The sequence below is a fragment of the Ovis aries genome, chromosome X (genome assembly GCF_016772045.2).
Source record: "Ovis aries strain OAR_USU_Benz2616 breed Rambouillet chromosome X, ARS-UI_Ramb_v3.0, whole genome shotgun sequence".
Taxonomy (NCBI): domain Eukaryota; kingdom Metazoa; phylum Chordata; class Mammalia; order Artiodactyla; family Bovidae; genus Ovis; species Ovis aries.
The window spans coordinates 101,280,036-101,298,599 of record NC_056080.1 but is presented as its reverse complement, the minus strand read 5'-3'; the positions used below and the strand labels follow the sequence as shown (position 1 = coordinate 101,298,599).

General features: G+C 38.3%; 1 protein-coding gene across 1 annotated transcript in view; it reads right to left on the bottom strand.

Moving 5' to 3' along the window:
• The window catches only part of GPC3 (glypican 3), a 451,564-nt gene that overhangs the window by 64,769 nt on the left and 368,231 nt on the right, over positions 1-18,564 (bottom strand). Inside the window, exon 7 of the mRNA XM_015105024.4 lies at positions 660-819. Coding sequence (XP_014960510.2) covers positions 660-819 — 160 coding nt within the window. The remainder of the gene's footprint in view (positions 1-659; positions 820-18,564) is intronic.

The following is an 18,564-nucleotide window of genomic DNA, read 5'->3' as shown; positions in this document are numbered from 1 at the left end:
TCATTTCTTCTCTGAGCCCCAATTTTCTTGTAGTCATACACTACTTTGTCTCTCTGTATAAATGGAAACAAGAATGCCTAGCCATACAAAAGCATTTTGTACATTGGGCTAATTGATGCAAATGTGGCTTGTGAAGAAATATTTTTTGTTATGGTTGTTTTGCCTTCTTGGCAGCATCAGCTCTCTATTTTTCTTCTACTTGTTTTCATGTCGCTGTACAGTTATGTAGCATAGCCTATCAGTGTTAAACTACTAGTGGAAAAAACTAAATATGACATTCTAAGAGGAGAAGGTTCCCTAATGTCTTTTCTTTGAAAGTTACCCCACCATTGGCTTTTCACTAGGCTCTCAAGATTGCATTTCTTTTTGCATCTCTTTTTATAACTGAGAAGAACCAAGGAAATTTCCAGTAGGAAACAAAGCCAACTGATTTAGGTCAGTTCATTTTAGATAATGAAAAACAGGAAGTTACCCTTTTAGGTCCAGAGATCTTTTTAAAAAGCTACCTGAAAACTTCATTTTTCTAAAGTGTTGCCTTTCCTTGATGGTATTGTGTGTTACAGAGATTTTAGTGAAGTTATAAAGAGCAGATTCAATTGGTATTCAATTCCCAAGCATCATGATTTTAGCTCAGATTTGAACCAGCACTAATCACTTACCTGCAAGGAAGCGGAGCTGGTTCTTCACTTTCATCATTCCATCGCCAGAGCCTCCGATGCACTCATCTTCATCATCGCCACAGTCTCCACTTTCAAGCCCTTCCTCATCAAGGTTTTTATCCAGAACTCTGCCTTTGGGTACAGACATGGTCCTCAGGAGCTGAAAGAAAACAACCAGGATTGCAGCAACTTTCCGTATTTCTCAGGTAGGTCTAAGACAGTGTGTTGTTAACGAGAAGCATTTTAAAATGGGAAAAAGAGCTACACAGAAAGTTTTAAAAATCATTTTCAAACTTACATAGACATACATTGCTTATACTCTTTAGAGCTGCATACTTCTGGACCTTTCCATAGCATTTGACATGATTCTCCACTCTTCCACTCTACTTCCACCATCAGTAGCCAGAACGAATATTGTATCAAAACTTTCCCATGTCTTAAGCCTCCGTGGGAGGAGAAGTCACTGATGAGGAACTAAGTGATGATATAGGCAAAGCATATTCATAGGCTGAGAGAACACCAAGTTCAGAAAAGATGCCTGTGAAAGTCCACTAGATCTGTATTTACATTCACCTAATTAAATCAGCAAATGCATCCCACCACATGAAGAAAATGGCAGTGACATTTTATACACATTTAGATGAATACTTATAATTACTTGTTCCATACTATGCCCTGACCACTTGAAAAACTTAAAATCTCCATCCTCTACAGTTTCAATAAGATGCTTTGAAATTCATTCTGCTTTATTGTAGATCACATAACTAATAAGAGGCATGCCTGTTTTGCTGTGCAGTATCTGGCCTTTCAGTCACACAGTCAAGGCCTTTTTAATTTTAGGGTGACTTCCACCTCCCAAAAGTCTCACCACAGACTCAGAAGCCCAGCTCACAGCATGAGTGGTCTTCTGAGGGCAATTTTACTTTTCCTCACCATCTCTCTCCAAGGCTGTATTCCAACACCCTCTATTCCTACTGTAGCTTCTGCCCCACCATCCATGTTTAGTCCTAAATATCAGTCCACCTCCTATTTTTAAATAATGGACAACAGAAGATGTGGATATGCAGAAAGTGAGACTTTTGCAACTGCAGAGCAGGTATCCAAGAAAAGAAACGCTGAATATTTACACAGGCACATTTTGGTTGTCGTGGCTTTCACTGTGTTCACTGTCCCTGCAAAATATACTTTTCTGCTCTCCACCTGTGATTTAGCTGTTACACCATGATCTACTTGGAACAAGCTATATACCATAGAGAAATGTGACTCTGCAGGTTTGTTTCTCTTTCTAAGCAAAGAAAGAAAAATCCACAATGAAAAGCTGGTTCTTTCCTGGCCAACAGCCTCTAAAGGTATCAGTGAAGCCAACCCCTCTATCATCTTCTACTCCAGCACCATCTCCACCATCAAACTCTAAACACATTTCTTTCTCTACCCTTTCCCCCATCCTACGCATCTAAACATATAATATAGACACAAAGGCTGGGATAAGCTAGACCAGCAGTTCTCCAACATTTAGATTTCAGGACCCCTTTATACTCTTATTGGGAATATCAGGGAACTTTTAATTATATAGTTGTATCTATAAACATTACCATCTCAGAAATTACAACTGAGAAATTAAAAGAAATATTTAAAAACTAATTTAAACATAACAAATAAAAAACCCATAACATGTTAACATAAATAGCATTTTTAATGAAAAATAAATATATTTTCCCCTGACATAAAACCATTAGAAGGAAGGCTGGCATAGTTTTACATTTTTGCAAGTATCTTTAATATCTAGCTTCATATGATACCTGGATTATCATATCTACTTCTCCCTTCAATCTGTTGTTATATGTTGTTTCAGTTGAAACATCTGCAGAAAATCCAGCTTCTCACAGGTATGTAATAGGAAAAGACAGAAGTATTTTATTAAGAGTAGCCTTTTCAGATAATTCTGGATAGTTTTCATTGAAACTACATAAAAACTCAACAAGTGAAAAAGGTTACTTGCAATGTTAAATATGAAAACATATAAGTAAACTTTTCATGTTATGTTACATTAAAATCCATTGGTATATTTTGAATTTTGAATGGGCCTTTTACCCATTTTGTCTCATCATGCACAGATCATCTGGAAAATATTGGTTCACTGAGCTCTGCAGGTCTCCCAAATGTTGACACCTTTCATTATATGATATTTTAAAAATCACATTCATTAACATCATCTCCAATCTCATTTAAAAAGTCTTTGAAGCATTGGGAAGCTCTCAAGGTCATGGTGATAGATACAAGTTTTCCAAAATTTTAATTTACTTTTTTCTTAAAATTTACTCTTTAAAGTTTGAATTTTATCCTTGGCAACACACACTGTCACTATTTCCTTTAACTGTCAGGCTCTCTTTGTTCCTTTCAAACAAAATGTCTAACAAATACTGAAGCCTGCATAACCATAGTTTGTCAGTCAGTAAAAAAGGCTAATTTAGCTCATGGCTTAAATAATCTCACAAATGCTTTTCCTTAAGACATGTATCAACACAGTTTGTAGCATAAGTACCTTACACGTAAGTCAAATGTCATAACACAGAATATTTTTTTTAAAGTTCACTCAATTGTTAAGGTTTAATATATTAATGATTTTTACTGCTTTAGCAATGATATTCTTAAGTGGAGTGCCTTTTATTTTCCTGCAAGTGTAATGATTACGAGCATAATTTGGTGTCACTGCCTTGATTCATACTGTGGTACTAACAGTTGTACTCACTATTGCTTCTGTACCATCAGTGCAAATATCAGCACAGTGAAAAAGGCAAATAATACTTAGTATTGTGCAAGTCATTTTGACTGTCTGGATCCTTGGGTTTCATGGATTACCAGGGTTCATTAACTATTTGAGTGCTACTACCTAGACGATAATGTCATTTCAGTTTGACCAAACCACCCTAATTGCTTCCATTACCATTATGAAATGTATGGGAAAACTGCTTTTGACATACATGTTTTAAGGTCAATTTTGAAAAATACATCTTTCATGTATGTCACAGATTACCGGAATTAGAATTGTTCACATAAGGGGAATCTGTGGTTAGATACAGCTTTGTGGACTTGCTGTTTCTCAAGCACATCTCACATCTGTGCCTTTTATTAATCCCTTCAGCAAACATTAATTGAGCACCTAATGTGAGTTGTTTTCATTTCCGTCTATTGAAAGCACTCCATCCTTTCAAGCCAAGTTCAAATGTCACTTCCTTAATAAAGCCTTCTTGGCCACCACAGATGGTCATTATAATTCTCCCTTTCCCTCTTCCAGCACTGCTCCCTGTATCTGTACCTCCCAAATAGCACTTTATGAATGCAACCTGGTATTATTTATTGTACATGTGGCTTCACTCCACCACCAGACAGTGAATGCCTTATTTATCTTTGAGCCCCATACCATTTAAGGCAGTGTCTGGTACATAGTTGTTGTTTAGTCACTAAGTTATAGCCAACTCTTTTGTGACCCCATAGACTGTAGCTTTCCAGGCTTCTCTGTCCATGGGATTCTCCAGGCAAGAATACTGGAATGGGTTGCCATTTCCTCCTCCAGGGGATTTTCCAGACCCAGGGATCGAACCCGTATCTCCTGCACTGGCAGGCGGGCTCTTTACCACTGAGCTACCAGGGAAGCCCCTGGCACATGACAGGCACTCAGTAGCACTTCAGTGCTATTGAACTGAAGCAAAAGGAAGTGGCATAGCATATTTCATTCTCTAAGAGCTACTTCCACAACCTCATAAAAAAAGAGAAAGCCAAAGCACAGATGAATTATAGAAAAACTTGTAAATGAATAGCTAAAGGCTTTTGGACGACCCTGGCTAAGATCTGTAGCTAATCTTTGAGAGGCTGTTTTCCAACCTCGTGTACAATGCCTCCAGTATTCCCTGGTATTTTTAAGTGCAATTAAAAAAAAAAAACTTTAAAACTTTGCCAGTGAAATTACTTCTTTAGTCCTTAAATTACTCCCACTTGGGTGACAACTTCAGCATTGAAGAAGGATTACAGCACACTTTCCAACCATATTACATAGACGTTGTTGATGAGCCTAACCCTCACTCATTAACAAAACCAATCCAAACCTAGAAAGCTATTGTTAATGCAAAAGTCTTAAAGGACTGAAGCGCCAGAGTGTTGAAAGAAGGGTAATGTGTCAGTGATGAGGAGTTGCCAGTGAGGACTGTGAATTTAGTACAGCCTGGAATTTGGCACAGAAATCCAATCAGCTAATTACAATTCACAATATTGACCTTTTCGTTCCTTCTCTCACTCTTTACAATGTCTTCCAGACTGAACGCCCACTTTATGAAAGGAAAGTTATGAAGACTGTGTACAGTTAACTTCAGGTGCCTAATGCTTTTGATTAACTGTTTGCCATTTTCAAAGGACAATATCCTATTAGCTTTTTAAAAGCCAGGGCTCAGAATAATGATTATTAATGTAAACTATCTTATTAAAACACTGGTCTGATGATTTTGCCCCACGACCCCACTGAAACATTCACTAAACCTGACATTTCTGCCTTGCATCATTCGGCCGGCCTTAGCGAGAAGTACATGAGACCTTTCCACTGCGCAGCTTTTTCCATTTTCTACCCCTCTTGCTACTCTGTTGACTCACATGAAACTTTCACAGTTGCTTAAATATACAGTTTTTATTTTATGATGTCATATTTTCATTATGTAAGTATTAAAATAGAAAGATGAAAGAAAGGGATATAAGGGGGAAATTCCAATTTCCAAACTTTAAGAACCAGTGTTTGGTTTTCGAGGGTAGGGTTTGTTTCTAATGGCTGTATTTTTACACAGTTGAACTTGCATTTTAGAATTCAGACTGACTCGAATTAGAATCCTGGCTTTTCCCCTTATTAACTTCTTTTTTTCCACTTACTAACTTTGCTGCTTAATCTCCCTATACCTCAACGTCCTCATCTGTAAAATGAGGAAAATGCCTGTCTCCTAGAATTGTTGTAATGAATAAATGTGATCAATGTAATACTTCAAATGTGTTTAAAACACCTACACAGTGCCCTCCAGGGATCTACCAAAATCGACCTAACCATTTTCCTAATTTTGAAAATATTACATTGCTTCTAGTTCTTTTACTCCTATAAATAAAGATGGATCATCAGGAGTATTCAATAGTTCTTTCCATATTTTGGATTATTTCCTTAGTTTCCCATTAGTAGGATTACTGGGTCAAATGGTCTGTACATTTTTATACACCATGAGAGTGAGTCTTCGACAATTTCCATCTGAATCACCTAGGATGTTTGTTAAAAACTCCAGCTTCCAGGCCCCACGCACAGAGCTTTTAATTGAGTAGGTCTCGGGTGGAGCACAGCCCCACCCTGCCCTGTCCCCCACCTTCCTGTGAGTGAACCACAGTCTACACTTTAAGAAGGGCTACTCTAGTGTTACTCTACCTGCCAGAAACCCAGTGAAACCGTCTTTGGACAAGAGTCACCTCAGCTCCACAGGTGTCTGAATCCTTAATGCATGTTCTTCAAACCATTTTATTAAAACTGATGATTTCCTTTTTACTTAGGTATGGACATTATGACCTTTTGTCTTTGTAGTTAATGAAAATACTCTTGTATAAAGTGAGTGACTTCAGGATTACAAAGCGAAATATTTAAGTTTCCTTGGAACAGGTATTCAGGGTTGTGTGATAAAAGGAAACAGGCCTTGAATAATTACTTAAGAAAATTAGAACCACAGCATAAGAGCAAAAAAGGCTTTCTAGAGTACAGCAATTTCATGTTCTTAAAACCATAACCAAGATAACAAAAGAACACTGCAGCATGGGACAGCGTGATTTGGCCAAAGCTCTTTTCATGCTTGGTTGACAGAACAAAGATCAAACGACGTACTTGTTGTTCTTAGGGGGATCAAATATGCTGAAATTATACCAGAGAGAGCAGCAATTCTCGATCTGCCTATATGGTATAAGTAATGTGCCTCTTGGAATTATCTTGATTGTACAGATATGGACTTTATCAGCCACACACTTTGCTAGGACTTAACATATGTTCTTTCATGTAATCCTCAAATCCACCCTATCAATTTGTATAAACAAGGAAGATTGCCATCCCCATTTCCCATGTCAAGGGAGGCTTGGAGAGGAGATAAGACTAGACCAAGCACTAAGTAAGTGATAGAGTCCTCATTAAAACTAGAGTCTTTTGCTTCCAAGTCCACAGGTCTTCAAAACAACAACAACAACAACAAACCTACGCTCTCTTAGGTAAAGCCATCAACTAATGGGGCCTTCACTCACATTTTTTGTCATCTTGACTTCTCTACCTAAGATAATTTCCAGTTCAATCTCATTTTCTCAGATACTATCCATGAACTATACCTTGATGGGAAAGCCTTCTGTTACTGGCTGGGAGAGCTGGTTGGGGGGACAGGGGTAGAGGGAGAGATAATGACATCGGATGCCTCCTGCTTTTTTCCCAGCCTCCCATCTCCTGTGTCTTAATGAACCAAACCATCTTATCACAAATGCGTTTGTTTTGAAAAGCTTCAGACAGCTGGTTAGAATAAAATGGAGAATTCCATCACTGCTGCTACATGGCTATGAGTTTTCTTGACTTCAAGCACTTCAGCATTTTAAAAATAAAGGACAAATAACAAAGTAGATACTACAAATATGGGGCTTGGTACATATTTTGAGGATTTAGCTAGTTTTGTCTCTTTTGTCCACTCACTCTCTAGGCATTTTTAAAAATATCTGGAATCCAGGTTACCTTTTAAAGCTATTGAGCTGGGCTTACAAAACTGATACTGAACTATTTGGGTGCTCAGCATTATACAACCTGCAAGGAATGCTTTGGGGGCTCAGCTTTCCATGTCCACAGCAATGTAAATACATGCTTTACTGTTTGTATTTGAGTAGCATAAGCTAATGGGAAACAAATGTAGTGGCTCCAATGAATCCCAGCTTTGGAGGAATGCCATTATTATTTATACGTTGTGCACATCCACGAGACCTAGGGCACGTGACCTCTGCTTTGCGTGCACAGTTTCTTTGAACTAATGCACCAAACCACAGCCACAACTAATTGGAAACAATTGCAACTCCACACGTTTGAGAAGAAGCCAGAACCAAAGTGCATAGGGCTAGAATGAATGGCTATATAGGCACTTCACACATTGGAGAGGCAATAAAGTATAGCCCTTAAGAGTGTGAGCTCTGGAATCTGACCAGCATGGATTTGAATCTCTACTCAGTCTATTTACTATCTGTGTTACTTTGGGCAAGTCACTCAACCTCTTCGAGTTTCAGTTTCCATGCCCATAAAATAGAGGATAATGCTATTTATTAACTTCACAGGGTTGTTGAAGATTTAAATTCAATAGTACCTTTCACCTTTCATAGTCCTATGTATCTTTCTTTCATAGAACTTTCCACAGTTTGTAATTATATAGTCCCCTGTCGCACCCCCACTAACAGAAGAAATAACCGTCTGTTTCAATTACCAGTGTGTAGTGCAGTGTTTGGTAGAAAGTAAACATTTACTAAATATTCATTAAATGGATGAATGAGTAAATAGAAGAATGGGTATAAAGTGCTTAGCACATTGCCTGGCAAGGCTCAAAAGTGTTAACTCTGTTGCTGAGGTTGATGGTGATGATTGTAAAGATGAGGAAAGGGAGGAAGAGGAGAAGCAGTAGCAGGCACAGTAGCCACCATGTAGAGCTTATTACAAATGACTTGTGAAGCAAAACAAATAACACTCCATGGCCAGATACCGAGGCACCAGGAGAGAGGGTGGGTGAAATGTTTTTAAGAGTCTGGGGAAAGCCTTCTGGATGCTCCCAGGAAGATAAGGGTCTGTGCACTAGGATGCATGCAGAGAGAGAAATGTGCAGTAATAAATAGCAATGGGACCTGTCAGAGGCTGTGCTTTCACATGGTGTCAAGTCAGAAGGCCACCCACACCCAGATACACTCTTGCCTGGGCATTGCTTCCACTTCTGCCTCTTACCCACAGCACATGCTTTCTCTACCACTTCTAGCTTCCCTGATTCTTACTTGATGTTTGTTAATGTAGTGGAAACGTGTGAAAATAAGTCCTCCCAATTCAATAAGTACCTGGATAGTAAAATAAGTCAGGATGTGAGAGAAGCAAACTTGGGATGAAATTAAAACTATTCCTATGGGGCTCCCTCCTAGTGGTAGAAAAGGTTCTCTGCAGTTTTAGGAAGCTGTCCACTGCCTTAAAATAAAAATAGCTACAATAATATTACTTATTAATAATAGCTTAGAACTGTAGAGTTTTATATGTTTCTAAGAGGAGGCAAGGAGAAGGCAATGGCAACCCACTCCAGTACTCTTGCCTGGAAAATCCTATGGACGGAGGAGCCTGGTAGGCTGCAGTCCATGGGGTAGTGAAGAGTCGGACACGACTTAGCAACTTCACTTTCACTTTTCACATTCATGCATTGGAGAAGGAAATGGCAGCCCACTCCAGTGTTCTTGCCTGGAGAATCCCAGGGACGGCGGAGCCTGGTGGGCTGCCGTCTGTGGGTTCGCACAGAGTCGGACACGACTGAAGTGACTTAGCAGCAGCAGCAGCAGCAGAGAAAGAAAACTTGTATTCAAATCTAGACTTTATCATTTACTAGCTTTGTTACTATAAGCAAGTTATTCTTTCACCTCTCTGAGTCTTATATTTCTTATCTATAAAATGTGTTTAATAATACCTATTCCTATCTCCCACACTGCATTATCATGGGGATAAAATAAAGTAATCCATGTAAAGCACTAAGCTTAGTATCTGGCATATAGTAAGTAGTTACACAATAGTGTATTAAATTTTATATTAAAATAATACATTTATAAGATCTGAATCTCTGAAGAGCATGAATTCTGAATTTTTGTTTCCAGTTAACATTCAGCTATGGCCTGGGTAAGATTTGTTCTGTGGAACACTTGTTGTTTAGTTGCTCAGTCATGTCCGATTCTTTGCAATCCTATGGACTGTAGCCCACCAGGCTCCCCTGTCCATGGAATTGTCTAGGCAAGAATACTGGAGTGGGTTGCCAATCCCTTCTCCAGGGGATCTTCCCAATCCAGGGATCGAAGCCATGTCTACTGCATTGGCAGGCAGATTCTTTACTACCGGGAAGCCTATAAGCTCTCAATAAATCTTAGTTATTGTGTCATTACTATCAGCATTTCATTATTTTTATAATTAAAAGTATTTCTATTTTCTTAGTGGATCCATTCTGCACCCCTGTAAGGCAGCAGGGCAAGTATTATTAGGTTCATTTTTTAAAATAAATAACTTGGAGCTGAGGGATATGTGAGGCAATGTACTCATTTTTACCTTGAAAAAGTTCAAGGTACTTTAAGGTGGTTAGGATTTGGAATGGGGCGGGGGGGAAGGCTTTTGTACTCCAGCATTAAATTGGAAGGGTATGGCCCTGGGACTAGCACAGTTCCTGACACATAACAGGTGCTTAGGAAATGCTCGGTGATCGAAAGAATGAATGAACCAAAGGCTAACCAAATAAACAAGCAATTTATTCACCGAATTTTGGTTCTCTCAATCTCCCTCTCTTTGACCCTGGTCTGATAAGCCATTGCTATTGCTTTCGCATGATTTTAGCTGATTCCTGCCAGGGAGCCTTGGATATACTGAGGCTAGACAGATGTACAGATATACTGAGTGACTGACTGCGAGCAGGTTGTTTACTCCCCCCTGGCTGAGGGAGCCCCCTCCTCTGATAAAGTGGGATAAAGTGAAAGAAGAAGGCAGGAAATTAATCTTTTTAAGCAAATGAACCAACTAATTCAGAGGTAGCCAAAACCAACCAAAGCACTAAGGGGCTGAACATGGTTCCTTAAGGCTACCTGGTGAGCCTCTTCCAATCCCCAGATGAGTCTTCTGTTTCTAGATTAGTTGGCCTAATGGGGGTCAGTTCCGTGCTCTGTAATGACCTCCTTTAGTGTCTCTAGCAATACTAGAATAAATCCCATTTTAGGGGTCCAAAAGCCCCACAAACACAGTTCTGGTTCTAAGGCTGGAGTCAAGGCTGGCCTAGCCTCCAGGAGCCAGCCAGATTGGGCTGATTTGCCAGTGTGGCCGCAAAATGCAGATACAGCAGGGTAACCTTTCAGGCCGCCAAGTCCAGTTTTCCTCAGAAGGCATTCATCCCTGGCCACCACCATTGTTGAAGATGAGTGACCTTTTTGTCCCCATGTCAGTTTTAAATTGTGAAAAGTCTCAGGGATGAAATATATCTTCTTTTCTGGAATGAAAACTTACTTTGAAGACATCTGTGAAACCCCATGGCCCTACTTGGTTTCCAAAGGAATCACCTTGTTAGATGTGGGAGGGCCACTGATGGAGGGTAAAGGCCCCAGGGTGAGAGTATACTAGGATATCACGTTTCCTCAGGGAACTGAGGTTACACAGACATGATCTGCACATTTACTGTTGTCCTAGTGTATAAATGGGACTCATTCCAAATAGATATTTTGTGGTTATACTTTTGGGAAATGAGAATTCTTGCCTCTAAAAATAACCTCCGTGAATGAACCACAGCAGCTATGTCATCAAGCACAGGGCTTTAAGAGTAGAGGGTTCACTATCTTTCAGAAGGAGGCCCACCAAGGGTTAGTGAGATGGCTCTAGTTTTCCTGTGAGAGCTTCCTGCCTTTAAAGGTGAGGTCTAGATCAGGGTTGATAAATAGGTTTTCAGTGAAAACTGTTTTCCTTCTCTGGTGTACTCTTAGAAAAATATGAATTTCAAATATGCTTCAGATAACTAAGGTTGCATTGTATTATTCTGAAGTGTAATAAATGGCCTGGTGCCTCTGGTACAAGTAAATTAGCTGGGACTTGATGAAAAACTAGATTCTGAGTTTCTAGTTATTTTTTCCTTGGAAATCAGAGCGCTTTAAACCCTTCCCTTTCCAAGTTTTAGGCTGTAGATTCCTAAGAGGGAAGGAGGCTCCCATAGGAAACAGAAAACATGAGTAAAATTATTTTAATAATCATATCTAATCACATACTTTTAAAGGTTGAAATAGATGAATCAAAAGAATGGTGCTCTTCAACAATGTTCATAGCAGCATTATTCACAATAGCCAAGACATGGAAGCAACCGACTGACAAATGAATGGATAAAGAAGATGTGGTAATACACATACATATATATACATATGCATACATACAAAGGCATATTTGTCATAAAAAGAATGAAATAACACAAAATGCACCAACATAGATGAATCTATATATAACCATATTAAGTGAAGTAACCCAAAGACAAATATCATATGATATCATTTATATGCGGAATATAAACTAGGATACAAATGAACTTATTTACAAAACACAAATACTTTTAGAAATTCCACCTGCAGAAGTTTCTGCTGGGTTGATTGTATATACTTATGAAGTAACTGCTACTTAGCATTTGGCTAAACTATTCTTCACACTCACCTTTCATCCCCTAAATAAAACACTCACTCATTTAGTATACGGAAATACTTGCCACTTGGTAGCACATCTTAGATTACTTTCACTTCTCTGAAGTAAATAAGCAGAGTTGGAGTCTAGTACAGATATAATCATTTTCATCCCCATCTGGGTTTCTCTAATCATTGCTTCTTATTCTTAAATTCCAAACCTCATCAAGCATTTCTCCTATTGGCTCTGCCTAGGAATCCATTTCTCAGACAGGCCCCTTGTTTTCCCTAAAAAGCTCATTACAATTTAACCACAAGGTCTGGGAAGAGCACCATGTAGCCAAGTCCAGCTAATTTGTACTCAGTGTTGGGCAGAGCTTGTTTCTGTGTTATTTTGGTGATGTATATGCCCCAGAGATTATGATGAATTATTTTCCTTGTTGGCTTTTTGATGGATGGGGTATGTATATTTTGCTTGCTACTAGAACTGAAGAGCTTGGCTGGCTATCTTACCTGAGTTCCTTCTCTATTTCACACAACTATTTGGTGGTGATGGTAGTGATAGAGTAGCAGGAATAGGAGAATGGAAGTGTGGGAGGGGAAAAGGACAGTTTATGACAGGCTGCAGCCAACACATATTTATAGTTTCACCTTTATTTGTTTCTCTTCATTGAGCTCAGTAAGTAAGAATGGCTTTATCAGTTCTAACACGGACTTGTCCACCATCTTCTGAGACTCTTTTTAGTCATATTAACATTTTGTTAAATAAACACGTTTCCCTCCCCCACAATGTTTAACCTCTTTTGATACAGCAGATAATATGCACACATTGTGAACATCCTGTTTATTCAACACATTTCTGGATACAGCCATGGTAATTTTCATCTTTGAAGAAATTAGCTCATATGCCCATGCAACAGGTAAGGAGATGGTTGGGAAGCAGAGAACTTACCTCTCAGAGAATGGTGTCCAATGTTAGAAATGGAGAAATTAGGTGTATTGAGCACCCTAAAGTCATCAGCATTATATTCAACCTGTTACTAAGGGAATCAGGTCATAGACCTGGAATGGTAACTGAGTTCGAAAGGACCTGAGAGATCATATGGTCCAATCCCATTTTACAGATGAGCACAGCAATCCCACCCAGACAATTGTTAGTAGAGCTTTTCAACACACCAGTGCTGCCTAATCCTTGGGGATATCACAGGAGAATCAGTTGACAGCAGGTAGGAGAGAGGCAAAGGTACTTGCAAAATGACCTTAAAAACAGGGGCTTCCCTGGTGGCTCAGCTGGTAAAGAATCCGCCTGCAACGTGGGAGACCTGGCTTTGATTCCTGGGTTGGGAAGATCCCCTGGAGAAGGGAAAGGCTGCCCACTCCAGTATTCTGGCCTAGAGAATTCCATGGATTTTATAGTCCATGGGGTCACACAAAAAAAGAAAAAATAAAAACAGGAAGGAGGGTGATGAGATTCGTTCTCCTGGATCCTTAGTAGTAGCCAAAGCACAGGCTATGAAGAAGACAGCGTAGCTCCTGAGAACTTGGCAGCCAGTTTCCAGGTTGGCATGGGTAAGGGGTAATAATAGAACATGAAGCCTGCCCTCAAGAAGTATACAGTCCAAAAGCAGTTCTCTAGAAGGTATAAAAAGCAGTGGAATAACACCTTCCAAAGTCCTCATCTTATCCATTTCCGATTAGGTGGATAAATTCACCTGCCAAAGTATTGGTACTTCTTTATTTTCTCCCATTCATCTCTTCCTGTCTATTCCCAAATAATTCTGGTTGAAAACATCTTAGAGAGGCTAATCATACTGAAATCCTTGCATTTGCATTCAGTTACACATAATTTCATTTTGTTTCCTACTCTCATTACATTTAAGCATTTTGTTAAAATAAATGGTAAACTCCTAAGTTATGGTAGCTTTCAACTAAATTGAAACTTCAAATGTGTTGCTGTCCCGAAGATGAGGTTTGGTAGGCTGGTTATAATCTTTATATCTTTAAATAATAATTATGTTTGGGGACTACCATGTATTTCAGATGGTCGACATCTTGTGTTTTCATGGTTCCAGAAAGAGACAGGAATATGTAGTGTAACCGTCAGTGATGTTATATGTAGTGATTCTACAAGTTTGAACTAAATTCCGGCATTATTATTTGTCAGTTAATAGTGCAGAGACTTTCTGCTATAAATACATCACCCACAGCATCAGAGACAAAGTATTCAACAAATTTACACACTGAGGTACTCACACTTATGCAGATACCTTAATTCATGGAAAACAAGTGCATAACTACCTTAATTAGTAATATAAACCTAGAGGGCCATAGGGGTTTGCAGGAAGCTGCTGTTACTGCTAAACAAATTCTTCTCCGTTCCCAAACATGACCCTAGTCCAGGCCACCCCCAACTGGACTTCTATTTCTTATTCTAGTTACACAAGCCAGAAAAAATATTTTCTATCAGCTCAGGGGGGAAAATAGATCCTTCACTTTTGTCTACACTACCTCCCTTTTACAGGAGCAAATCATTCCCTATATTGCTTTGTGAAGTTCCACTTTCTAGCTCTATGTTAAATAATTATCCAAACCTACTAGTTCTAACAGCTCTGTATTTAACATCAAAGACAAAGGGAGAATTATGAAAGCAGTGAGAGAAACAACTCATCATGTACAAGCAATAATCAATAGGATTAACAATCAATTTCTCATCAAAAACCAAGAAGCCAAAGACAGTGGGATAAGAGATTCAAAACGCTGAAAAAAAAATTTAAAAACCCTGTCAACCAAGCATCCTATGGGCTTCCCTGATGGCTCCATGGTAAAGAAGCCATCTGCCAATGCAGGAGCTGTAGGAGACTGTGGGCTCAATCCTTGGGTCAGGAAGATTCCCTGGAGAAAGAAATAGTAACTGACTCCACTATTCTTGTCTGGAGAATCCCATGGCCAGAGAAGCCTGGGAGGCTACAGTCCACAGGGTCACAAAGACTCGGATATAACTGAGCACGCACACAAAAATTCTATATCCAGCAAAACAGTCCTTCAAAAAACTGAAGACATTTCCGGAAAAACAGTAAAGGAGTTTGTCACTATTAAACATGCCTTCAAGAAATGGTAAAGGGAATCCTTTCAGCTGAAATGAAAAGATACTAGACAATATCCCAAAAGCTGTAGGAAGAAATGAAGAAAACTAGAAAAAGTAACTCCATAGATGATTATTATTAAATTTTTACTTGGTAAATATTTTTCCTATTTATTATTTTTATTTTCAATTAATTTTTTCTTTGGCTGTACCATATGGCATGCAATGGTACAATGGATTGAACCCACACCCCTTGTGGTAGAAGTGCAGAATCTTAACAATTGGACCACCAGGGAAGTCCCTCCTATTTCTTTTAAAGAAAAATTGCATAAAGCAATAATTATAATTATGCATGGATGGACTTATAAAGATATAAGGTATATGGTAATAACAGCACAGAGGAGAGAGGGAATAAAACTATACAGTAGTAACATTAAGTTAGTATTAATCCAAACTATCACTGTGCATGCTCAGTCCCTTAGTCATGTCTGACTCTTTGCAACCCCATGGACTGTGACCCACCAGGGTCCTCTGTCTGTGGGATTTTCCTGGCAAGAATACTTGAGTGGGTTGCCATGCCCTCCTCCAAGGGATCTTCTTGACTCAGGGATTGGTCAACTCAGGGATCAAACCCACGACTCTTGTGTCTCCTGCATTGGCAGGTTGATTCTTTACTACAAGCGCCACCTGGGAAGCCCAATTGTTACAGTTAAGATGTTAACTGTAATCCAGAGGGAAACTACAAATAAAATAATTTTTAAATGTGATAAAATAGATGACAAGGGAATTAAATTACAAACTAGAAAATATTTAATGCAAAAGGCAGTAATGGAGAAATAGAGAGAAAGAGACATAAGATATGTAGAAAACAAGCAAGATGATAGATGTGAATCCCATTATATCAATATGACATTAACCGTAATTGGATTAAACTCTCCAATCTAAAGGCAGAGATCTAATTATAAACTGCCTATAAGAGACACACTTCACACTCAAAGATAAAAATAGGTTGAAAGTAAAAAGATAAAATATACTACACAAAGAGTAACTTAAAAAGAGCTAGAATTGTTATACTAATATCAGATAAGATATATCTTAAGACAAAAATTGGTGCTATAGACAAAGTTCCTTTTTTAAAAACATTGAGGGTCAATACCAATCATTTACAATTATAAATGTATATGCATCTTACAACAGAACTTGAAAAGACATGAAGTAAAAACTGACAGAATTGAAAGGAAAAGTAAGCAATTTAAAATAATAACTAGGGGCTTCTCTGGTGGCTCAGTGGTGAAGAATCCGTCTGCCAATGCGGGAGACACTTGTTTGATCCCTGATCTGGGAAGAACTCACATGTCATGGAGCAACTAAGCCCATACACCGTAACTACTGAGCCAGTGCTCTAGAGCCCAGGAGTCATGACTACTGAGCCCACGTACCCTAGAGCCAATGCTCTGAAACAAGAGAAGCCACCACTTTGAGAAGACTGTGCACCACTGTAGAGGAGTCCCTGCTCACTGCAACTAGTGAAAAGCCTGAGCAGCAATGAAGACCTAGCATAGCCAAAAATAAATAAAATTATATTGTAAAGCAATTTTCCTGCAATTAGAAAATAAATTAAAACAACTGGCACACTCATAACTATAGATATTAATATCCTATTTTTTTTTTTTAAATTTTAAAATCTTTAATTCTTACATGCATTCCCAAACATGAACCCCCCTCCCACCTCCCTCCCCATAACAACTTTCTGGGTCATCCCCATGCACCAGCCCCAAGCATGCTGCATCCTGCGTCTATTTTAAATAATGGTGAGAGCAACGAGACAGATTATCAACAGGATATAAATGACTTAAACAACATTATAAACTGGTGCTGAGGAAACTGGATATCCATATGCAAAAGAATGATTTTGATTCCTACCTCATATAAATGATTTTTGATCTCTACCTCATATACAACAATTAACTCAAAGTGACTTATAGCCAAAATGTAAGACCTAAAACTATAAAGCTCTCAGGAGAAAATACAGGGGTAAATCTTTGTGAATTTCAGTGAGGCAAAGTGTAAGTGACAAAAGAAACAAAATCAATTGGACTTCATCAAAATGAAAAACTTTTGTGTGACAAAAATGACTATCAAAAGAGTGAAAAGACAACTCACAGACTGAGAAAAATTCTTTGAAAATCACATATCTGATAAGGGTCTTGTATCCAGGTTATCTAATGAACTCTCATAAGTAAAAAATGAAAAGAGAACTGATTTTTAAAATGTAAAAAGGATCTGAATAAACATTTATCTAAAGATATGTAAATGGTCAATTAAAAGATATTCAACATCATGAGTCGTTACTGACATGCAAATCAAAAATCACAATGAGTTATCACTCCACACCCACTAAGATGGCAACAATAATAATCAGAATATAACAAGTTAGGATATAGAAAAAGGGGAATCCTCATACATTGCTTATGGGAATGTAAAATGGTACAGTCATGGTTGAAATGGTTTTGCTGTTCTTCAATAAATTGTTACGTATAACTTAATAAAATTATATACATTATAAATGTATAATTACCATATAACCCAGCAATTTCACTCCTAGGTATATACCCAAAATAACTGAAATCAAGGACTCCAGCAGATACCTGCACACAAATGTTCAAAGCAGTATTATTCCCAATAGACAAAAGGTAGAAACAACCCAAATGTCCATCAGTGAATTAATGGACACATAAAATATAGTGTATCCACACAGTGGAATATTACTCAGCCATGAAAAAGAAATAAAGCACTAATACATATCGCAACATGGGTGAACTTTGAACACACTATGCTAAGTGAAATAAGTCAGTTAAAAGGACCATACATTACATGATGCCATTTATATAAAATGTTCAGAATAGGCAAATTCATAGGAACAGAAAGTAGTTGGGGGAGGGGAGAATGGGGACTGACTGCTAATAATATGGGTTTTCTTTTTTGGGGTGATGAAAATGTTCTGGAATTAGATAGTGGTGATGGTTGCACAACTTGGTCAATATACTAATAACTAGGAGACCATACATTTTAATAAGATAAATTTTGTAGTACGTGTTTTTTATTTCTCAACAAAAAGAGAAAAAAATGGAAACAACTAATTAGGAAAAATTTGCAACTCCAAATTTAGAAATAAACTTTCTATTGCTAGAATTGAAAAGGTCACTGAAAAATTCTACTCTGTGGACAGAGGAGCCTAGTGGGTTACAGTCCATGGGGTCACAAAGAGTCAGACACGACTGAGCGACTAAGCACAGCACAGTATATCAATTATCTTATTACACCAAGTCTCAGTGACCTCAATTTTCCACAAGAATCTCTCATGGATTTGCTTTC